We start from the raw sequence: 25,016 nt of genomic DNA on the forward strand, positions 1-25,016 counted from the left end.
ACGTTAATTAAGGTTCTCATATAGTTTTACTTTAACAGACATTTTGGCATGTGCTGGGGACAAACTGTATTGCCAAAAGTTAACAAAATCATAGCCATAATAAATTTCATTGATTAAATTTGCATTGCCATATAAAAATTTTGGGAAGTTTCATTTTCATATAAAATTTCTCTGAATTGATTTTGAATATTACAGCGGTCAAAAAAAGTATTCATCATTCAATGTTTTTTTTTTAATAAGTCTACAAAAGACAATTGGAATAAAAACATATTAAACTAATGATGCAGTAGTGCTTGTGTGATATATATGTACACAATTTCATTGTTTTTAAAGAAAAAAATAGTATTTATTGGAACAAAAAGGGCCATTTTACAGCTGAACACAAAAAATTAAACAAAAAAAGTATTCATCATTGCAAAAAAACAAAAAAATAAATAACATAATTTAAAAAAATTAATACTTTGTTATTCGACCACCGCGTCTTATAACTTCTTTTAAACGGTTTGACATCGATTGGACTAATTTAGCGGTTATATTTTGGTCTATATTAGTCCATTCCTCCATTATCACCTGTTGCATTTGACTCTTGCTCGAAAAATTGCGCGTTCTCAATTTGCGTTCGAGATGTTCCCAAAGATGTTCAATTGGGTTCAAGTCGGGACTTTGAGGAGGAGTTTTAATGACTTTGGGGCAGTTATACAGCATCCACATCTTGGTATTTAAAGCAGAATGTTTGGGGTCATTATCTTGATAATATTGAAAGTTATTACCAAGCCCAAGTTTTACAGCACTATCTTTTAAATTCCTCTTTAAAATGTCAATGTAATACTTATGATCCATTACTCCATTAATAATTTCAAGATTTCCCGCTCCTGAAGCCGCCATACACCCCCAAACCATTAAACCACCTCCACCATGTTTTACAGTAGCAACTGTGTTTCGTTCTTCAAGCTCTGTATTTGGTTTTCTGTACACTATGACCTTTCCATCGCACCCAAAAAGATTAAACTTGCTCTCGTCTGCAAAAATGACTGTTTTCCAAAATGATTCGGGCTGTTTTACATACATTTTTGCGAAGTTTAGCCTTTTCACTCGGTTTATTTTATTTATAAAGGGCTTCTTACTTGCAGTTCTTCCTCTGTAACTATGCCTTTTGAGTGTATTTCGAATTGTTTGTGTAGTAACTTCCTTCCCTAAATATTCCATAGTGTTTTTACGAAGAATGGTCGCATTTGTCTTCGGAGTTTTCTGAACTTGCCGCACTAGCCAACGCACATCTCCAACTGAAAGTGCTTTTGGTCGACCAGATCTTGGTTTATTGTCAACAGTTTTCGTTTCTGTCCACTTTCTGATGATGGATTGTATAGTAGATCGTGGTCTATTTAATATTTCACTGATAGTTTTTTGAGTTAAACCATTCCTGTGGTGTTTTATTATCAAAACTTTTACCTCATCAGAAACCTCGTTTTGCTTACGACCCATTTTGACAAAAACTATATTTTCAATGAAATTAAATATTTGCTGTCAAGGACAAAGCCTCCTTTACTAAATAAAACAGAAAAGGGGGATTCCCAAATAATATTTGAATTTGACTTTGATGATAGCACGTCAATGATGAATAATTTTTTTGTTCTGTTTTTGGTGTTATTATATAAAATTGCATTTTTTGCGCTAATTAAATTTATTTTTTGAATTTATTTTAAAACATATTACGAAAAATAAACTATTGCATAAAACTGCATTATTTGTTTACTTTAAATTTTCTTCAATTACCCAAAATAAGTGAATTTATTATCAATTTTGCTAATGATGAATACTTTTTTTGACCGCTGTATATCAATCCCCATTTAGTTTTAAATGTATACAAATTTTTTTAAATGAAATATCAAGCACAAATCCAAAGTATATTTAATGTGATTTAATCATACATTCCGAAACACAAAATTCTTATCTGTTTACATTTTGATAACCAATTTCTCCGACACATAATTTGTGTACAAAATGTTATATTTTTCAAATTACTTGCTTTACTATAAATGACAGAACATTTGTTTCACTAGCTGAACGTAGAATAGCGTTCCAAGCGCCTCGATCTTCTGCGCTCATTCTAGATCTCTGACACCAAGTTTCGAGGTGTCTCCCATCACTTGATCTTTCCATCGGGCTTTTGGTCTTCCCGGTTTGCGTATACCACCGTGTTTGCCTTCAAAAGAGTTCTTTGCTGGAGCTTCTTCGTCCATTCTGTCAACATGACCTAGCCAACGCATCCGTTGTATTTTAATGCGTGTAACTATACTATCGTCGCCATACAGCTCGTGGTTCATAAGTCGCCTATATTCTCCTTTAACGCAAACTGGTCCATATATTTTAGGAAGAATCTATCTATCAAATACTCCAAGCACTGCCTCATCTGCTTTCACATGTACCCATTCTTCAAATCCATATAACAGCACGGGTAGTATTAGTGTCTTGTATAGTCTAAGCTTCCTCTGTCGAGAGGTGGCCTTGTTTCTAAACTGCTTACTTAGTCCAAAGTAGCATCTGTTTGCCAGTATTATTCCTCGCTTTATCTCAAAACTGGTGTCATTCGTTTCGGTTACGGCGGTGCCGAGGTAGATGAAGTTGCTGACTATCTCTAAGTTGTGGTTCCCAACTTTATCCATTTTCTTTATATGCTTGGTTGTACAGGACGTTTTGAGATTTGAAACCATCCATTTCGTCTTATCTCCACTTACTGCCAGACCCATTTTCATTGACTCTCTTTCAATTCCTTCAAAGGCAACAGTTACTACTTCCGGTGACCGACCCATGATGTCGATGTCGTCGGCATAGGTGAGTAGCATGTGTTCTCTTGTGATTAGTGTGCCATATCTATTCACATCTGCATGCCGTATAATCTTCTCCAGCAGGATATTAAAGAGATCACACAAAAGGCTGTCTCCTTGTCTGATACCTCGTTTGGTATTAAATGGTTCGGAGAGATTCTTTGCTATTCTTACAGAGGAACGCGTATCAGTGTCATCCTGCAGAGTCTTATTAATTTTGCAGGGATACCATCAGCGTGTCGCCTCCGGTCTTAAATAGTTCAGCGGGTAATCCGTCGGCTTCTGCTGCCTTGTTGTTCTTTAGTCGGGTCACTGCTTTTTGGACCCCATTCTTACTACAATAGAAGGTAAACATACCTAACATACATATCTATACCATCGTCATTGATTGGTTCTGCGGTATCCTTTTTGCCGCCAACATCGAACACTAGCAGTTGGGTAAAATTTTCTTTCCATATCCTCAGCAAATTATCAGTGTTAGTTACCAGATTTCCTTCTTTTCAGGAGGATGTGCCTGCATCAAAGCCATCGGTTTGATGTTAAATTTTTTGGTAAAATTTCCGGACTTCATTCTGACTCCTATACATCTCAATTCCCTCCACTCAAGTCTTTCCATTTGTTTTTCTTTCTGCGGACTAGACGTTTCTCGTCTCTCCTTTTCTCTCGATATCTCTCCTTCATCTGGCGCGTTGCAACTGATTGCAGGGTTGCTCTATATGCCGCATTCTTGGCTTCCGTATCATCTCGACACTCTTGGTCATGTCATGGGTTTCTTGAAGGAGGCTTCCGGTACCCAAGTACGGATTTCGAGGCATTTTCCATGGAGTGGGCAATAGTTTGCCAATGCGCCATTATTTCATTGGAACAAGGAGTGCTTTCATCAAGCAGTTGGGTCAGTCGAGTGGAGTATTTTGCTGTCATCTGTTGTGTTTGCAGCTTTTCAATGTCCAGCTTCCGTGCAATGTCAGATCGTACTTTCCTCACCATGTTCATACGGGTGCGAACCTTTGCTGCAACAAGGTACTGATCCCAATCTATATTCGCTCCGCGGATCGATCGTATATCTAACACGCTGGATGAATGACTTCCATCTATCACAACGAGATCAATTTGGTTCGTCGTGTTTTGATCGGGTGACACCTACGTGGCTTTGTGAATATTTTTATGTTGAAATCTAGTGCTACTAACTACCATATTTTTTGCTGCGGCGAAATCTATCATCCTCTACCCATTATGTTTTTTATATCATGGGCGGAGCATCGGTCATATTCTCTCTCTAGGCGCTCGTAGAAAATATCCTTGGTCTGCTCGTCTTTGTCTTCCGTCGGGGCATGGGCACATAAAAGGTTGATGTTGAAGAATTTGGCTTTTATGCGGATTGTGGCTAGCCTCTCATCCGCTGGAGACAAGGTGTTTCAGTCGCCGACTAACCACAAATCCACAGTCAAATTCATGCCACGTGTTATGGCATGCCATTCGTCACCGTTTGGTGTTGTAAAGGGTGATTTTTTTGAGGTTAGGATTTTCATGCATTAGTATTTGACAGATCACGTGGGATTTCAGACATGGTGTCAAAGAGAAAGATGCTCAGTATGCTTTGACATTTCATCATGAATAGACTTACTAACGATCAACGCTTGCAAAGCATTGAATTTTATTACCAAAATCAGTGTTCGGTTCGAAATGTGTTCAAATTTTGACAAATTTTGTTCAGCGATGAGGCTCATTTCTGGTTGAATGGCTACGTAAATAAGCAAAATTGCCGCATTTGGAGTGAAGAGCAACCAGAAGCCGTTCAAGAACTGCCCATGCATCCCGAAAAATGCACTGTTTGGTGTGGTTTGTACGCTGGTGGAATCATTGGACCGTATTTTTTCAAAGATGCTGTTGGACGCAACGTTACGGTGAATGAACACATTTCGAACCGAACACTGATTTTGGTAATAAAATTCAATGATTTGCAAGCGTTGCTCGTTAGTAAGTCTATTCATGATGAAATGTCAAAGCATACTGAGCATCTTTCTCTTTGACACCATGTCTGAAATCCCACGTGATCTGTCAAATACTAATGCATGAAAATCCTAACCTCAAAAAAATCACCCTTTAGTTGCGCTATTCCCAGTCCATCGCACTTCCTGTAAGACGGTAATATCTGCCTTGTAATTCTCTAATACCAGCCAGCGCGTATACTGGACCTTCTCTATAAAGAGTGCGGACATTCCAGGTGCAGATCCGCAAATCATAGTTCTTTTTTCATCTGCGTGGGTCGTCAACGTTGTGGGAGTACGTTTTTACTATTCCTTTGTTTTTCATAGTTTCCGGGGGCGAGTTACTGGCCCAGCGCCCCAACCGCATGGGTTTTGTGGGATTGCACATGTATCCCTCGTTGTGGCGAGCCGCTTGCTCCAAGATCCAACGCTCGCCTCCAGCCGCCCCTAACCTGGGAACAGACGCTGATATTGGCCATTGGTTAATTGAAGGCGCCAATAACTCGCCTTGTCATCTCGAGTATCATTGGCACTCAGTTAATTAAGAAACAGTGCCACCTGACTCCTCACTGAGACTCTCCTCTCGAAAATCGCTGACTGCCTGCGGCCGCATTTGCAGCTACTCCGCATAAGAACGGAGCTTTCCACCATCCGCAACCTGTGGACGCGCCCGTTAGCTTTTTAGCTAAGCGATGGACACCACACAAGTCGGAGCTCAAAGTTCCAGCCTGTGTGGTGCTCATAGTTACCCCGTATCGGACCGGCATTTTCAAATTCTTCTCACCAAATTTCCCTATATACACAGGCGGTAACCCTAGCTCCAAATGATTCAACTTATTGTAGTTGGCTCAAAATGTGACCCACATTTTTGATTACAAATACATGTTGTTCTCTCAATGTCCAATCCATATCTATCAATTATATAACTAAACCATAATTTTGCCAATGTTCATGTTCTTCACAATTAATTACATTTCCAAAGGCCATCGAGAGGACAATTCAACGAATTTATGCTCATTGTTCATCTATATGTCACACACTGCCGCAATCTTTAGTGCAATCAAATTATACACGAACTTTATAACGATGATTGTAATTTATCAGAACAATATAATGGAACAAAGACGACACACAATTCAATTGCATAAATTAATAGTTAGTATGTAGTGAAATGTAATTGCCCCTGAAGAGGCAGGTTACTGGATATATGTTTCATGTGAACATTGCATAATAACTGAAATTACATATATGAAAATGTAGCGCATTAAATAAATAAAACCATCTTAGAAGGTATACAGGCAACTCTTATGGATATTTCCTCAATGGAGTTAAATGGAGGAAAAGACCCACTTACGGAAGAGTTCTAAAGTCGTTTTTAAGTCTCTGATGATCAATAACTTGGGTGATGCTATCTATCTCAGAACCACAGCCTGACCACACTACTGATATATTCCATCTGAGCTAAAATGAGGTATAATTAAACCAACTAAAAAATAATTAGCCAGTTGGATTGTCAGCTTAGCTTTTCTACCCTCCGTCATAGAATTAAGGGAGACTTGCTGAAAATATGGAGAGAGAATGTCTTTTGTAGTTAACGAAGATGAAACCAATCTATTGCTATCAATACCATTCTGTCACATAGCATAGCAAGTCTGCCTAATACGTTCGAATCCTGGCAAAAATATCGGATGGTCTTTAAGGTTATACCCTCATTAATGCTGCCGGTATTTATAACTAAATACTTCGGTCTTTAAACTTGTAACGTGGTTTTATCTACGGCTGAGGTAGGCCAGCAGTCGTCCTGAGTTTACCTTTAAGGACCAACAAACCTTAAATAATAACACACTTATAAATCTTTTTCTGGGCACGTAGTACATGTTTTATTAATAATATACTTCAGGGGGAGGGGTGTCTAACGGGTCCAAGTTATTGTAGTTCTAATATGCTTATGGTGGTGGGGTATAAACAAATGTTCAATCATTTAAAAAGTCGAAAGTTTGCAATTTGTATACCCTCCACCATGGTATGGGGGTGTACTAATTTCGTCATTCTATTTGTAACTTCTCAAAATTTTCGTCTAAGACACAATAGAGAATATATTGGATTGCCCAAAAAGTAATTGCGGATTTTTCATATAGTCGGCGTAGACAAATTTTTTCACAGCTTGTGACTCTGTAATTGCATTCTTTCTTCTGTCAGTTATCAGCTGTTACTTTTAGCTTGCTTTAGAAAAAAAGTGTAAAAAAGTATATTTGATTAAAGTTCATTCTAAGTTTTATTAAAAATGCATTTCCTTTCTTTTAAAAAATCCGCAATAACTTTTTGGGCAACCCAATATATTCATTATCGTCATGGCATTTTAAGTCGATTCAGCTATGTCCGTCCGTTCGTGTGTCCGTCCGTCTGTCTGTCTGTCTGCTTGAAATTTTGCACATATATAATCTAATTAGCGTAGTTCGGTTGGGATTGTAAATGGGCCATATCGTTCCATGTTTTTATATAGCTGCCACATAAACCGATCTTGAATTTTAACTTCTTGAGCCATTAGAGTGCACAATTCTCATCCGGTTTGGCTGAAATTTTGCATGAGGTGTTTTGTTATGATTTCCAACAAATGTGCTAAGTTTGGTTGAAATCATTCCATAACCTGATATAGCTGTCATATGAACCGATCTGGGGTCTTGACTTCTTGAGGCTGTGGGGCCGCAATTCTTATCCGATTTGGCTGAAATTCGGCATGACGTGTTTCGTAATGACTTCCAACAACTGTGCCCAATATGGTTCAAATCGGTCCATAACCTGATATAGCTGCTATATGAACTGATATTGAATCTTGAATTCTTGAGCCACTAGAGGGTGCAATTCTTATCCGATTTGCCTGAAATTTTGTACGACGGATCCTCTCATGACCATCAACATACGTGTTTATTATGGTCTGAATCGGTCTATAGCATGATACAGCTCCCATATAAATCGATCTCTCTATTTTACTTCTTGAGCCCCCCAAAGGGCGCAATTCTTATTCGAATTGGCTGACATTTTACACAAGTCTCCAACATATAATTAATTGTGGTCCTAACTGGACCATATCTTGATATCGCTCTAATAGCAGAATAAATTCTTTCTTTTTTCCTTTTTTGCCTAAGAAGAAATGCTGGGAAAAAAAGTCGACAAATGCGATCCATGGTGGGGGGTATATAAGATTCGGCCCGGCCGAACTTAGCACTTGTTCTATGTTGGTTTTGTTGTGTTTTGTGAGCATAAAGGTGTTAGTGATTTCATTTGATTTAATTACCAATACTAAATATTGTAGATACAAATCCATAACCACATAGATTAGGATACACGCGCGCACGTAAACGAATACCAACCTACCAGTTCTTTAATGTTGGATGTGTGCGTTTATGTAGAAACTTTTAATTTTATTCATTGAATGAAATCGTGTGTTTAACACAGTTGCGTTGTGCATATACATTTGCATGTGTGTATTTGAGTTTGTATATTATATCTCCAAATATGAGTGGGTGTGTAATGAATTTGCACAAAAACATGTGCATGTTTCGTGTACCGCAATTTTTACATCGTAAACTCCATAAAAACCAATCAATGCACTTTGTGCTTTTATGGGCTTTTGACTTATAAAATGTTAGTTCTCTTAACGTGAAGTGTTGTAGACTTAAGTAGCCTAAATCGAAAGTAGATCTATATAAGGATCTATTTATAGATCGACTTGGACATGGCACATTTTTTGGAAGTCATAATAGAACACTACATGCAATTACGGCTTCCAGGGGCTCAAGAAGTCAAATCGGGAGATCGGTTTATATAGGAGCTATATAAGGTTATAGACCGATTGAAACTGCACTTGGCGCAATTGTTGAAACAGAACACTTCATGCAAAATTTTAGCCAAATATTGCAGCTTGCATGGGCTCAAGAAGTCAAATCGGGAGATCCGTTTATATGATATCTATATCAGGTTATAGACCGATTTGGACCGTACTTGACACAGTTGTTAAAAGTCATAACAGAACACTACATGCTAAATTTGGGCAAAATCGGACAGAGTTAGCGAGAAATCAAATCTGGAGATCGGTTTATATGGGAGCTATATCAGGTTCTTGGCCGATTTGGACCGTACTTGGCACATTTGTTAGAAGTCATAATAGAACACTACATGCAAAATTTCAAAATCGAACAGAAATTGCGGCTTCCAGAGGCTCAAGAAGTCAAATCGGGAGATCGGTTTATATGGTAGCTATATCGAAATCTAAACCGATATGGCCTATTTGCAATTCCCAAAGACCTACATCAATAATAGGTATCTTCACAAAATTTCAAGCGGCTAGCTTCACGCGTTCTACCGCTATCGTGAATTCGACAAATGGACGGACGGACGGACATGGCTAGATCGACTCAGAACTTCGAGACGATCAGGAATATGTATACTCTATGGTGTCTTAGATGAATATTTCGTGGTGTTACAAAGGAAATGACTAGATTAGTATACCCCCATCCTATGGTGGTGGGTATAAAAAATATTTTTTTGCCGACGTTCAAAAAAAAATTATTTTTCTTCGAGATTAAGACCTTCGCCTTATATTATTCCGCTCCATGGGGATATTATTCCGCTCCATAGAAATATTAATCCGCTCCATGCCAATACGGACATATACCTAAGCCGTATGGGCCTGTTGTACGCTCTAAATACTAAAACTTAAACTCGACATAATCTAAGTCTGGAATTCCGTGCTGCTCACAAAAATCCTAATTGTGCTCTATTCCACGCCCCTAAGTTGCTTCATGTCTGGTATTGTGTCTCCTCTTAAGTACAGGTGTTTGTTAGCCACAAAAGTCGGGCAATGACATAAGTCATGCTACACCGTCTCCTCATCTTCTCCACATGCCCTGCATAAGTGATATCTAGTCCCATGTGTCCAGTTATATTACTAACAGCCATACTGATCTCTTATTCACTTACATTCAGTAATGGCCTCGTCTTCTCCGGGCAATGACATAAGTCATGCTATACCGTCTCCTCGTGCCCTACATTTGCTATCACTTCTTGGTCCTATTCTGCATAAGTGATCTCTAGTCGCATGTGTCCTGTTATATTATTGGCTTCGTCTTCTCCCCATAGGATTTTCGGGGTCCTACAGACCGTTTCAATTTTCCACTGTGCTATATGCACTTTCGTCGCCTAAGCCCTTCATGTAAGGTTTATTCATGACTTTACCACCATGGTAATTACTGCCTTAATGGAAAGTTTACTGTCCGTAAAGATGTCACACACGACATCCTCGCATTAACACCATACCACGTCAAGCATTCTGGGATCTCCCGGATCAGAGGAACTAATTATGGTTAGGCAATCGAAAATTAAATCTCAATCCCTAGGCTAGAGCTGGCAAAATATCGATGACACTATCGATATTTTATTTTCTATCTGAATAACGATTGATTTTTTTTCTTTTGATACTATCGGGAATGTAAATTTTTTTTACATTATTTAACAAAAATAAGCGATCCGACACTGAATGTATTTTTTAAGATACATTGCGCCTATAGATGGCGCAGTTTTCATGCGATTGAACCAAAAAATTGTACAATGATTTCTCGCATGACTTCCAACTGACTTATTAAATTTGGTTTTATAGAATCGTGCATTGACATTGGTTCTACATAAATCGATCTCCTGATGTGTACTTCTCATTTTCGTTTGAAATAAAGGTTATGGAAAAATAACGATAGTATCGATGCTATCGATATTTATTATAAGAAATATCAAAAATATCGAATGTTGCGATTATCGATAGTTTGCCAGCTCTACCCCAAGCCCACTCTGTCCTCTAGCTTTGATCCATCCGTGTGGAATGAACTTCCAAATGGCAATACCAGCGTTACGTCAACCTAAGACTGTTCCGATGGGAACAGTGCCTCGCACTCGACCTCAAGTGTCATCTGTGAGTCACTGAGCTTAACCTAAGTATTTTTTTTCTTCTCATGCATAATTTATTTTAATTTTTCCTTCACTCACACAAATGCTCATTGTAATCATAAATACATAATTTTTACTCATGTTTCGTTAAGTTTCTTTAAGTAAAGAAAATTACTTGTAAATAAGTAGAATATACTTATTGCGAGTATAGATTAAATAGCCTAAGTAAGTAATTTGCCACCTTTGTAGCCGAGTTGGTCAGGGTCTTTAGTTCGATTCCGACCTGTGACTTTGGTCTATCTCTACTATCACAATGAACTTAAATTGTCTGTGGGAGTGAGTAAGCGAGTGTTTGTAGACTGTAACTCTAAACAAACCTAAATAATTTGTCATATTTCTTTGAAATAGGCTTGCATTTTCTTAAACTTAAATAGAAAGATACCATCGTTCACGACATATGTATGTTCTAAGAATTATTGTGGTATGAACAACGTATAAAGGGAAATTTCGATTTTTCATCGTTTCAAAATTTTCAAATACTTTATACAACAATTTATGTTTTATTTTTCAAACTTCGTAACCAATATTTGCTTCTTATCCCAATTTATTAAATATACTTTTAAGTGCATATGGGTGTGTATTACATGGTTAGTTTATTAGTTTGAACACAACTTTGATTTTCATAATGGCAAGAAAATGCATATTCTAAGTGCACATTTTGCTCTAAGACCATCATCTAAATGTGGAACAAATGTATGTACGAGGTATGACCAAAAAATAAGCGTTATTTTAAATTTTTTCAAAATGTATTCATCAATACCTATCTTATCCCTTTCAAAATAATACTAACATTGTCCTTCCGTTTTTAACTCATCAATGAATGATATAAGACCCAACAAAACATTACTGTTATTTTAAATTTTTAAATTTATTTTTTCCAATTTTTACCGTTTTTTTCAATCCTCGGAACACTTCTGAAACGCGCTTTTTGGTTACACAAAACTTAATACAGTTTATTTGATCCTTTTTTTCGAATAGTAACAAATCAAAGAGCACACCAAACCACGACAAACTTTTTTATCTGTATATATATATTACAGACATATGTTCCAACATAACAAAAACAAGTAAAAAGGCGTTAAGTTCGGCCGGGCCGAACTTTGGATACCCACCACTTCGGGTATAAACGTAAACAACCTTACGTCAAAATCCGGTGAAAAATGCATACCTTTGGACCCATAGCAGCTATATCGTAAAATGTTCCGATTTGGACCAAATACTAATAAGTACAAGCCTTTTTCAATTGTGTATAACAAAATAGTGATCTTTTTAGTAGCTAGATCGGTCTATATGGCAGCTATATCCAAATCTGTACCGATCTGTGCCATATTGCAGAAGGATGTCGAAGGGCCTAACACAACTCACTGTCCCAAATTTTGGCAAAATCGTATAATAAATGCGCCTTTTATGGGGTAAGACCTTAAATCGAGAGATCGGTCTATATGGCAGCTATATCCAAATCTGGACCGATCTAAGCCAAATTGAAGGAGAATGTCGAAGGGCCTAACACAACCTAACTGTCCCAAATTTCAGCAAAATCGAATAATAAATGTGGCTTTTATGAGTCTAAGACACTAAATCGGCGGATCCGTCTATGTGGAGGCTATATCAAGATATAGTCTGGTATAGCCCATCTTCGAACTTAACCTAGTTATGGACAAAAAACGAATCTGCGCAAAGTTTCAGCTCAATATCTCTATTTTCAAAGATTGTAGCGTGATTTCAACCGATAGACGGACGGACTTGGCTAGATCGACTTAAAATGTCATTACGATCAAGAATATATATACTTTATGGGGTCTCAGAGGAATATTTCGAGGAGTTCCAAACAGAATGACGAAATTAGTATATCACCATCCTATCGTGGAGGATATAAAAGCAAAAATCAAAAATACGTAACTCATGAAATTTGAAAATAACGCTTATTTTTTGATCAGACCTCGTACCATGTGTCGATGTACATGTGTGTGTGTGTTTGTGTGTGAGGATTAATACACATTTCCTAACATTTTAGAGCACATGTATATATCTTTACTTAAGTTTACTAAGGGTAATTTAATGAGCGTAAATATAGTAGCTTAATTTAATACTGATGTATGCATCTAAATGAGTCGAAGTATGTAAGAGTATATTGAGGTAGTGTGCGTATAAGAGCAACACAATCCTCCATCACAGCATTGCTTTTAACTTTGAACATATGTAGCTATTTGGGGTGTTTCTTAGTCGATTGAAAGAAATGGGATGTTTGATTTAAACGAGGTTATGAGAATTTACTAAAGCGAAAAACACTTTGTTTAAAATTTTTCCAATTAAAAAAAAAACAAATCCTTTGGCGAAGTGATTATTAGGAATTTTTTATCTGAAATGATTATTATCTATAACTGATTTGTGTCTTATTATCAAAGACAAAAATCTTTAAACTTAGGTAAAAATACCGGAGAAGGACAAATTTGTACCTGAGTCAAAATTCGAAGTGAAAAGTTGTACCTGTTTGTGTATAGTGACCTAAATTTAACAATTGCATAATTATTTTGAAGTTTTGCTTTTTGTGCTTCAATGCAAAGTCAAAATCCATTGATCCAGGGAAAAATTCTTTAAATTAAGTAGGATTGTCCATAACCTCAAATTACAACAAAACTGTTCGATTTTAAGTAAAACGCATTTAGCTTTGGTTATTTTCTAAAAGTTGTCACTCTAACCATACAGACCCGTTTCCATTGCGTACACCATCCCAAGAGCTTGTGCATGGCTTTATCTCTTGCACGGTACACTACAAATTAGCTTTTGTAGGTGAATTTATTTGAAAAATGTTGAAATAAAATGAATTTCATAATGCCTTTAATGTAGTCAGCTTTTGACTTCATGGGTTATATATTTCGATGGTACAAGCAACGAGTAAATGTACAACAAATTTGAAAAAAAAAAATTCATTTATAACAACCCAGAGTAGACTAAAATCTGCCTGATTTCTAGAAAGACGAAGCTGGGATAATTTGACGCACCACCTTTCCTCAATAGAATGATTTCGATTTCTGACGATACTTAGGAGCAACCTTGGACAGGAAACTTAATTGGAAGTGTCACATTCAGGAGCGTACTGAAAAGACTCACAGATGTTGGGCAATATGTAAAGGGGCCGTTTGCTCGAAATAAAGGTTGAAATTGAGGATAGTCCAATGGTTCTACAGGAGCGTGATTATAACAATACTTACTTACGTCTCAGTAGTTCGGTGGACTACAATGGAGAAAAAGTGCAACGCAAGGATAATATGACAGGTTCAGAGAACATGTTGGCTTGGCATAGACGGAGCGATGAGGACCAAGCCCACTCGAGACTATTCTAGATATCCGAACCATTGACATACAGATTAAGTGTAAGGCAGCCACTTGTGGCGATGGGAGTATGGTTAGAGGACAGAAGCAGGTTATACCGTCGTGGTAAAATCAAGGCGACGATACGAAAGCCGGATGGATTAGAAGTGCGAGACACTGCTGCCAGAGGCACAGTCATTAATTGACAGAACTCTGTTATTGTCATCTGGATGTTCATGCTACAAGGATGGATCAAAGCTAGAGGCCAGAATGGGTCTGGGGGTCTACTTTGAGAACCTAGGGACTGAGATCTGTTTTCGGAGGCCACCTTGGCGCAGCGGTTATCATGTCCGTCTATGACGGTGAACGCCTGGGTTTAAATCCCGGAGTGAACATCAACAAAATTTTCAGCGGTGGTTGTCCCCTTACTTATTCTGGCAAAATTTGTAAGGTATCCTGCCATATCAAAACTTATCTATCAAGTGGTGTCGCAATGCGGCACGCAGTTCGGACTCGGCATACAAAAGTAGGCCCCTTTTCATTGAGCTTTCAACTTTAATCGAACTTCACTCATTGATATGAGAGATGTATCCCCTGGTCCTTAATGGAATGTTAGAGGAAAATTTAGTAGTAGTTTAGAGATCTGTTTTCGAGTGCCTGACTATGATACGATCCTGCAGTGTGGTGTTCACGCGAGGACGTAAAGTGTGAATTTCTTTACAGACTGTAAACTGGCCATTAGGGCAACAACAACCAGAAAGGTAAGGTCACGAACAGTATTGGAGAGTAAGAAGGATATTAACGGCTTCTCTGACAATGCATGATGGAAGGGGCAATGAAAGAGCAAACGATTTGGCAGTAAAGGCCAGAGGACTAAACTTGGATAACCTAAAGCCTTTCGGTTCAACGCAGTTCGAGTTAAGGACGTGATCGTCGGATGCTGAGGAATAGCGAAACGGTCGGTAGGACGGCGAGAATCCATTGGAGAAATCCGGATCGCGAAAAGACGAGGCTATTACTGAAAGAGATCTGTATAGCTTTCGGTATCATAACAGGACAAATAGGTGCGGCAAGTAATAGCACTGTGGGGAAGATCATGAGAGCGTTTCCTATGTCATTACCCGACTTTCGCAGCTTACTTAGGTGGGGACACAATGACAGACATGGCATTGCCGGACCAATTATTATTCTCTTGTGTCTATCCTACTTAAGAGAAAGGGTGAGTTTTTGAGCTTATACATCAGTAATGGGCAAAAATACTAACACTATTGCACATTACTGTATACGTACACAAGAAAATAATCCCAAGCAAGGTCATGAGCTTTCACATCATGGCAATTGTGTGCTCGTCACTGGTCCAATGACAAAAACCATTAGATCAACAGACACATCGCTGCTAGGTACAATAAAACACGACAAGAATTTCTAAGGCACATACATTGTATGGTAATATTTACGCGATAAAGAAATGTCCATCCTAAAGTAGGCACTTAAATGTGCGAAAACAACAACTCCCATAAGTATTTTTATACCCTCCACCATAAGATGGGGGGTATACTAATTTCGTCATTCTGTTTGTAACTACTCGAAATATTCGTCTGAGACCCCATAAAGTATATATATATTCTTGATCGTCGCGACATTTTATGTCGATCTAGCCATGTCCGTCCGTCTGTCCGTCCGTCCGTCTGTCTGTCGAAAGCACGCTAACTTCCGAAGGAGTAAAGCTAGCCGCTTGAAATTTTGCACAAATACTTCTTATTAGTGTAGGTCAGTTAGTATTGTAAATGGGCCATATCGGTCCATGTTTTGATATAGCTGCCATATAAACCGATCTAGGGTCTTGACTTATTGAGCCTCTAGAGTGCGCAATTCTTATACGATTGGAATGAAATTTCGCACGACGTGTTTTCTTATGATATCCAACAACTGTGCCAAGTATGGTTGAAATCGGTCCATAACCATATAAACCGATCTTTGGTCTTGAGTTCTTGAGCCTCTAGACCAAGCCTCCAACAATTGTGTCATGTATGGTTCAAATCGGCCCATAACCTGATATAGCTGCCATATAAACCGATTTTGGGTCTTGACTTCTTGAGCCTCTAGAGGGCGCAATTCTTATCCGATTGGAATGGAATTTCGCACGACGTGTTTTGTTATGATATTCAACAACTGTGCCAAGTATGGTTTAAATCGGTTCATAACCTGATATAGCTGCTATATAAACCGATCTTGGGTCTTGACTTCTTGAGCCTCTAGAGGGCACAATCCTTATCCGATTTGAATGAGTTTTTGCACGAAGTATTTCATGATATCCAACAACTGTGCCAAGTATGGTTTAAATCGGTCCATAACCTGATATAGCTGTCATATAAACAGATCTGGGGATTTGACTTCTTCAGCTTCTAGAGGCCGCAATTCCTATCCGATTTGGCTGAAAATTTGCATGACGTATTTCATTTTTACTTTCAACAACTGTGTCAAATCGGTTCATAACCTGATATAGCTGCCATATAAACCGATCTGGGATCTTGACTTCTTGACCCCTAGAGGTCGCAATTATTATCCGATATGCCTGAAATTTTGTATGACGGATCCTCTCATGACCATCAACAAACGTGGTCTGAATCGGTCTATAGCCCGATACAGATCCCATATAAATCGTTCTCTCTATTTTACTTCGTGAGCCCCAATGGGCGCAATTCTTATACGAATTGGCTGAAAATTTTCACAGGTTTCCAACATATAATTTAATTGTGGTCCGAACCGGACCATATCTTGATATCGTTTTAATAGCAGAGCAACTCTTTTCTTATATCCTTTTTAGCCTAAGAAAAGATGCCGGGAAAACAACTCGACAAATGCGATCCATGGTGGAGGGTATATAAGATTCGGCCCGGCCGAACTTAGCACGCTTTTACTTGTTTGTATTATCTGTAGCATTACGACTACAACAGAATTGTGCAAAAATGGAAGGCTTTTAATAAACGAGGGTTGCCTTTTATATTTGGGGATTAGAGAACACAAAAAAACAAATATTAATCATCGGTTTATTTTTTTTAAAATATTCCCCATTAAGATCTATACACTTTTGCATGCATTTGAACCAATTGTCGAAGCACTTTTGCCACTATGATGAGGTATCTCCAAAACATCCATTCTGAATGCATCAGCCGCTTCTTCAGGTGTCGAAAGATTTTGACCCCTAATTTTTTTTTTAAGTACGGGAATAAAAAGAAGTCATTCGGTGCCAATTCAAGACTTTATTGCGGATAACTCATCAAATCGATGTTTTGAGTGCTCAAAAATGCAGTTGTTTCGTATTTTTGGAGCATTTGACAAATTGTGTGGGATCCAACGCGAACAAATTTTGTTGACGGTCAAATGTTCATGCAGTATTGAATGTATGCTGGCCCCACTAATGCCTAAGGTTGTTTAAATCTCACGATAGGTCCAATGACGATCAGTTGGCGCATAGCATCAGTGGTTTTTGGAACAACAACTGATTTTGGACGACCTTCACGAAATTCGTCTTGGAGTGAACTACGACCTCGGATGAATTCACCACACCATTGATAAACACTGATCCTTAATGGAGCTTCTTGGCCAAAAATTGAATTAAGTTCATCGATACACTGTTATTGAGTTAATCCACGTCGAAGTTGTAAAAAATAATCGCACGAAAATGTTAATGATTTAATTCGATTTTTGGGCGAATCTTTTAAGTTACTGTAAACAACACTAATAGCGCTCGTATGTCAAAACTTTCTGAGCACGTATAATCTCAAAAATGTCAAGCTTTACGATAGAGCTGTCAGTTGGCAGATTGCAATACAGGGGTTGTCCAATCGAGAAATATAAAAGGCAACCTTCGTCATTGTGTATCAATTTTTGTTGTAAAATAGTCAACTGAGATTTGCCCATAATTGGTAAACATTTCAGTTTGAATTATGTTTCAACATTAAACTGAAGTTGGCATTTTTTCAATACACACATTCTATTTAAATAAAGAAATTAATAAGCATGACGTTATGTAATATTTACGCAATAAAGAAATGTGCATCCCAAAGTAGGGACTTAAATGGGACAACTCCCATAAGTATTTTTTGTATTATCTCTAGCATTACGACTACAACAGAATTTTTTACAAAACCATAATGAAGCTGTGCAAAAATGGAAGGCTTTTAATAAACGAGGGTTGCCTTTTATATTTGGGGATTAGAGAAAATTGCTTTATTGTTTTTCAAAATATTCCCCATTAAGATATATACATTTTTGCATTCTTTTGAACCAATTGTCGAAGCACTTTTGCCACTATGATGAGGTATCTCCAAAACATCCATTCTAAACGCATCAGCCGCTTCTTCAGGTGTCGAAAAACGTTGACCTTTCATTTTATTTTTTACGTACGGGAATAAAAAGAAGTCATTCGGTGCCAAGTAAGGACTATACGGCGGATGACTCATCAAATCGATGTTTTGAGTGCTCAAAAATGCAGAACTCGACCAATTGACACGAGCCTTTTTTTGAGCGATTGACAAATTGTGTGGGATCCAACGCGAACAAATTTTGTTGACGGTCAAATGTTCATGCAGTATTGAATGTATGCTGGCCCCACTAATGCCTAAGGTTATTTAAATCTCACGATAGGTCAAATGACGATCTTGCCATATCAGTTGGCGCATAGCATCAATGGTTTTTGGAACAACAACTGATTTTGGACGACCTTCACGAAATTCGTATTGGAGTGAACTACGATCTCGGATGAATTCACCACACCATTGATAAATACTGATCCTTAATGGAGCTTCTTGGCCAAAAATTGAATTAAGTTCATCGATACACTGTTGTTGAGTTAATCCACGTCGAAGTTGTAAAAAATAATCGCACGAAAATGTTCATGATTTAATTCGATTTTTTGAGCGGGATGAATCTTTTAAGTTACTGTAAACAACACTAATAGCGCTCGTATGTCAAAACTTTCTGAGCACGTATAATCTCAAAAATGTCAAGCTTTACGATAGAGCTGTCAGTTGGCAGATTGCAATACAGGGGTTTGTCCAATCGTGAAATATAAAAGGCAACCTTCGTAATTGTGTATCAAATTTTGTTGTAAGATAGTCAACTGAGATTTGCCCATAATTGGTAAACATTTCAGTTTGAATTATGTTTCAACATTAAACTGAACTTTGCATTTGTTCAATACACACATTCTATTTAAATAAAGAAATTAATAAGCATGACGTTACATATATTTTTAAATAAATAAAAATAGTTTAAATTCCGAATAATATGTTCTATATATCAAGAGTGAAAGGTATTATCATGGTAAAAACTTTATATTTGTCACAAATTCTTTCAAGAATTTATCGCAACATGTACTTTTATCGTAAACAAAGTCCAACGGTTTTCAGAAAAGAAGTTTTCTTGGCAAAAAATTCCTTTATGCGTATAGGTAAGGAACATTGATTACAATACCTTGGTGTGTGTTCTTCTAGCCGGATTGTGCATACGCCTCGTCAGCAAGTCGCGTCCGGCCAGCTGGTAGTATATCGGTCCCTCGTGCCTTGTTGTTCCACATCCAGATGGCTGGTATACTGACCTCATTCTGACTAGGCGGTATTTATTCTACTCCATCATTAGAGATTTGTTCTACGTATGCCACCTCTTCGCCGCCACTACCAAACAACAGCAGCTGGGAAACATGTTATTTCCATATCCTAAGCACAATATCCGTATGTTATGTGCCTATGCCATAGCCATCGGTGTGATATTTAATTCTCTGGTCTTCATTGCTTCTTTAAAACTAAAGTATTTTAAATTTTATTTAATGCTTAAATTACCTAAAACAAAATTTTCTTTCTATTTATATTGAATTTTCTAGCAAATTATATGTCACATACTATGCGATGTTTGACCCAGATTATAGTTTAAGTAGAATACAAATTTCATTGGAAATCAATTTGTGTTACATGACTACTAACTTTAAAATCGCATAAAAGCTATTAGTGCACAATGTTACACTAAATCATAAAACAGCCATCAACTGAAAAAGGCTAAGATTTAATTTCATAAATAATGCATACAAAATATTGAATAAGTAAATAAAAATCCATTTTTACGAACACAAGGACACAATAAATTTAAAATATTTTAGAATAATACAACAGACTCGTACACACATATATTATTGAAAATAATTTTAGGAAAAAGCATGCACTTAGAGAATTGGGGGCGTTCGGATATTTCAAATTTGTTTAGAAACGTAAGGAACTTCTTTCTCATAGTGCTTAAGCCTTGGGAGCGTCTGGTGTATTTAACACCATGGTTTTGATATTTCTTACTGCACTTGATTTTGTCCATCAAAGTTTTGGTCTACAAAAATTTTTCAACGTAGCTCTTCTACTTGTATACGCTTAACTGTACCAACGTCGCTCAGTGGTATGGAGGAATAATTAGTGGAAATAAGTCTGGATTTGTGAATGGATAAAGATAGGTTAAGTTGAAAAGAGGGTGCAGATATTAATCTGCCCCATGCCACTATGGACATACACCTAAGCCAGTAATCGGCTTGTTGTGCGTTCTTAAAACTATTAAGTAAGCTCTAAAAAGAAAAATTTAAGTTAAGAATTCCGTGCTACTTACAAAATCCTGAATTGTTTTCAATACGACTCCCCTAAGGTTCATGTCTGATATTGTGTCTCCACCTAAGTGTCGGTATCTGTTAGACGCGAAAGCCGGGCAATAACAAAGGAAATATTCCAACGTCTCATCCTGTTCCCCGTATGCCCTACACATGCTATCACTTGCCGCACCGAGATTACATAAGTAAGCTCGTAGTCCTATGTGCCCCGTTATGTTACCAATAGCTATACTGACCTCCTTCTTGTTTCCTTTCAGTAATAGCTTCGTCTTCTCACTAACTGGATCCCCCAATAGGATTTTCGCCGTCCTACCGACCGTTTCGCTGTTCCACAATGTTGCATGCGCTTTCATCGCCCACTCCCTTAACTCGGACTGCGTCGACCTGAAAGGCTTCGGAATAAACAAGTTTATTGACGGCAATTCTGTGGCCTTCACTACCAAATCATCTACTTTCTCATTCTCAGTTACTCCGCAATGACCTAGCACCTAAACGATGCGGATCGTGCTATCCTCAGAGGCGTTAATCTCCTTCTCATGGTTATTATTGCCCTTATCGCAATTTTACTGTCGGTAAAGATGTTCACACTCGACATTCTCGCGTTAGCACCACACCACTTTACGCATTCCGTGATCGCCCGGATCTCCGCCTGCAGGACCGTATTATGGTCAGGCAGTCCAAAACAGATCTCAGTCTCTGGGTTCTCAATGTAAACACCCAGGCCCACTCTGTCCTCTAGCTTTGATCCATCTGTGTAACATGATCTTTCAGATGGTAATACTAGGGTTCCGTCAATCTAAGACTGTGCCGATGGCAGCAGTGCCTCGCACTCGACTTCAAGGTTCATCTCAGGTATCCAATCGGAAACCTCTTCCCTTCCTTTCAGGTTTCCTATCGTCGCCTCGATTATACCGCGATGTATGAGTTGCTCCCATCCTCTATCTATTCTCCCATCGCCTTAAGTCTCATAGCCGCAGTGGCTTCGTCCCACTTAATCTGTATGTCAATGGGTCGATATCTAGAATAGTCTCCAGTGCCCTAGTGGGCGTGGTCCCCATCGCTCCACCTATGCCAAGACAACATGTTCTCTGAACCTGTTGTATGGTCCTTATGTTGCACTTTTTCTGAATAGCAGTCCACCAAACTGGAGGCCACCGTAGCGCAGAAGTTAGCATGTCCGCCTATGACGCTGAACGCCTGGGTTCGAATCCTGGCGAGACCATCAGAAAAAATTTTCAGCAGTGGCTTTTCCCTCCTAATGCTGGCAACATTTGTGAGGTAATATGCCATGTAAAACTTCTCTCCAAAAGGACGTCCATTATCATTGAATCTTAAACTTGAATCGGACTGCACTCATGGAAAGGTGAGAAGTATGCCACTGTTCCTTAGTGGAATGTTCATGGACAAAATTTGCAAATTTGCAGTCCACCAAACTACTAGGTCGTAAGTAAGTATTGGTTTAAACACGCTCCTGTAGACCCAGTGGAATGTCCTCGGTCTACATAGTGCCCAACATTTGTGAGCCTTCTCAGCACGCTCCTGAATGTGACACTTCCAATTCAGTTTCCTGTCCAAAATCACACCTAAGTATTTGACCTTGTCAGATATCGAAATCGTCTTATTGAGGAAACGTGGTGAGTTAAATTGGCCCTCCTTCGTCTTCCTCGTGAACAGGCATATTTCAGTCTTCATTGTGTTAACATTGAGACCTCTGGGTCTAGCCCAGTCATATGCCATATGCAAGACCCTTTCGGCTCTTTTGCACAGCTCGTTCGGATCCTTGCCCCTTAGAAGTATTATAACATCGTCTGCGTAGCAGACGTTTTCAAACCCCTTTTCAGTCAGCATCCGTAATAGGTCATTTATGGTGGTTACCCATAGGAGAAAAAAAAAATGAAAAACGAAATTTTATATGGTTATAGCTGTTAAGATTACATCAAAGTATCAGTCATGGTTATCTAGAATCAAAAGTTTTCTTTATAAAATCTAGCTACAAGAGTTGTTGCCATGCAGCACAACATAAGACTCACAAATGAATGGGAGCTAACAGCTCTAACTTTTTAAACATTATTTTCGCCATGAATTGTTCTCAGTGTAGAAACTTAGTAAAGAAATTGCAAGCCTTTTGTCTTCCAACTAATTAATTCAAGGCAATATGCAAATGGCAAAATATTTAAATCTGGGTAAACAAAACCCAAATACGTTATTTTTACATTTAAATATTTGAAGCAATTTAAAATGTGTGTTGACATTTAATATATCGTTATCATTATTATTATCACAATTACTTAATTCTCCATAAATGATTGCAGTATTAGTCAAAAATTATTCATTTTAAAATTTGTTGTGTGTGTTCCCCCCTTTCGTTACAGGGTTACAAAGTTTACTACACCACCAATCCAAATCAACCTGAAGCCTCATGGGATTCTCAAATGGTTGATAATAGTGAATTGACAACCATATCGGAATTAACGCCTCATGCCATCTATACGGTGCGCGTACAGGCTTACACATCGATGGGTGCCGGTCCTATGTCCACTCCGGTGCAAGTGAAAACACAACAGGGTAAGTGAGAATTGAATAATAATTTATAAACTTTTTGCTGATGGGCCATGTCAATAATTCCACATTTTGAGCAAAAAATGCTATTCAAAATTAATTCGACATTATTTAAACAGATTTATGTATATCATCATTGTAAGGAATTGAGTGGTCAACGAAGTAAAGCATTTGAATTTAGATATGGTAAAAATGAGGACTTTAAACTAAAAAAAATACTTAGTTAAAGCAAATAAAAAGTAAAGCAAAAGTTGGGCGGGCCGACTTTATAATACCCTACACAACCAATACATACAATTAATACATGGAACGTAAGTCTAAATCTGGCCAGTCTTTAGTTTTGTATACCTATTGAAATAACGAGTAGAATCTCTCAAGATTTTCTTACGATCGGACCTTAATTGTGTCTTCTGCAGTTTGCTTTTTGGTCAAGAAGTTTGAATTCATTAAAATCGTCAGGCGCTGACAATGTATCACCGGCTATGCTCAACAGACTGGCCCCTTGACTTTAGGAGATATACTCTGCTAGAACATCGTATATCCTTATGGGATGGAGAGACACAAAGGTCACTTCCATTCCCAAAGCAGGAAAACCGTACCAAACGAAAGTGAATATTCTCATCCTACGACCTACCTACGACTCCAGGGAGGTTGATGGAAACATATGGTATGGTATAATCGAGACGACTATAGGAAAACCGGATGTATTAGAAAAGGTTTGCGATTGGATACCTAAAATGACACTTGAGGTCAAGTGCGAGACACTGCTGCCAGAGGCTCAGTCTTGGATTGACGAAACTCTGTTATTGTCATCTCGTAGTTCATGCTACCAGGAAAGATCAAAGCTTGAGGACAGATTAAACCTGGGGGTCTACCAGGTTTTCAATGGACTGAGATCTATATTCGACTGTCTGACCATAACACGATCCTGCGGGTGGAGATCCGGGCGATCACGGAATGCGTGAGGTGGTGTGGTGTTCACGCGAGGACGTCGAGCCAGTTTACGTACAGTATACTGGCAATCAGTGCAATAACAACCAGGATGATAAGGTCACGAACAGCCTTGGAATGTAAGAAGGAGATAAACGCCTTCTATGAGGTTGGCAGAATTTGCACCGTTTGGGTGCCGGGTCATAGCGGAATAAGGGGGAAGGAAAGAGCAGACGATTTGAAAGTGAAGGCCAGGGCACTGCCGTCATTAAATTTAATTTACCCGAAGCTTTTCGGGTTGACGCAGTCCGAATTAAGAGCTTGGTCGAAGATCTGTGGAACAGCGAAACGCTTAGTAGAACAGCGAGATCCGTATCGGAAGAAGACGAGACTATTACTTAAAGAAAGTAAGAAGGAGGCCAGTATAGCTTACAGTATAATAGCGGGGCACATAGGACTACGAGCTCACTTATGAAAAATTGGTGCGACAAGTGATATCATATAGGAATGATGATGAGACGTTGGAGCATTTCCTATGCCATTGCGCGGCTAACAGGCACCGGTACTTAGGTGGGTGAACCAACTTAGGGGCGTGGTATGGATCGCATATCCGCCCTATTAGGGCATGGTGCGGATTAAAATCCGCACCCTCCTTTAGAAAACGAACTTGATTTCCACTTTGAGTCCAATGGCAATATGGGGTTCAAATAAACGGTATTTGAGACTAGAGTTGAGTAGAGTAGATTAGGTCAATGTGGGGCT

The 25,016-nt window shown here is 38.4% G+C and overlaps 1 protein-coding gene across 5 annotated transcripts in view; it reads left to right on the forward strand.

Moving 5' to 3' along the window:
• Positions 1 to 25,016, forward strand: part of LOC106084428 (tyrosine-protein phosphatase Lar) — a 710,785-nt gene that overhangs the window by 548,055 nt on the left and 137,714 nt on the right. For all 5 annotated transcript variants that reach the window (XM_059365346.1, XM_059365348.1, XM_059365350.1 and 2 more), the window contains one exon: positions 23,138 to 23,330. In XM_059365346.1, coding sequence (XP_059221329.1) covers positions 23,138 to 23,330 — 193 coding nt within the window. The remainder of the gene's footprint in view (positions 1 to 23,137; positions 23,331 to 25,016) is intronic.

The sequence above is a fragment of the Stomoxys calcitrans genome, chromosome 3 (genome assembly GCF_963082655.1).
Source record: "Stomoxys calcitrans chromosome 3, idStoCalc2.1, whole genome shotgun sequence".
In the NCBI taxonomy this organism is placed as follows: Eukaryota; Metazoa; Arthropoda; class Insecta; order Diptera; family Muscidae; genus Stomoxys; species Stomoxys calcitrans.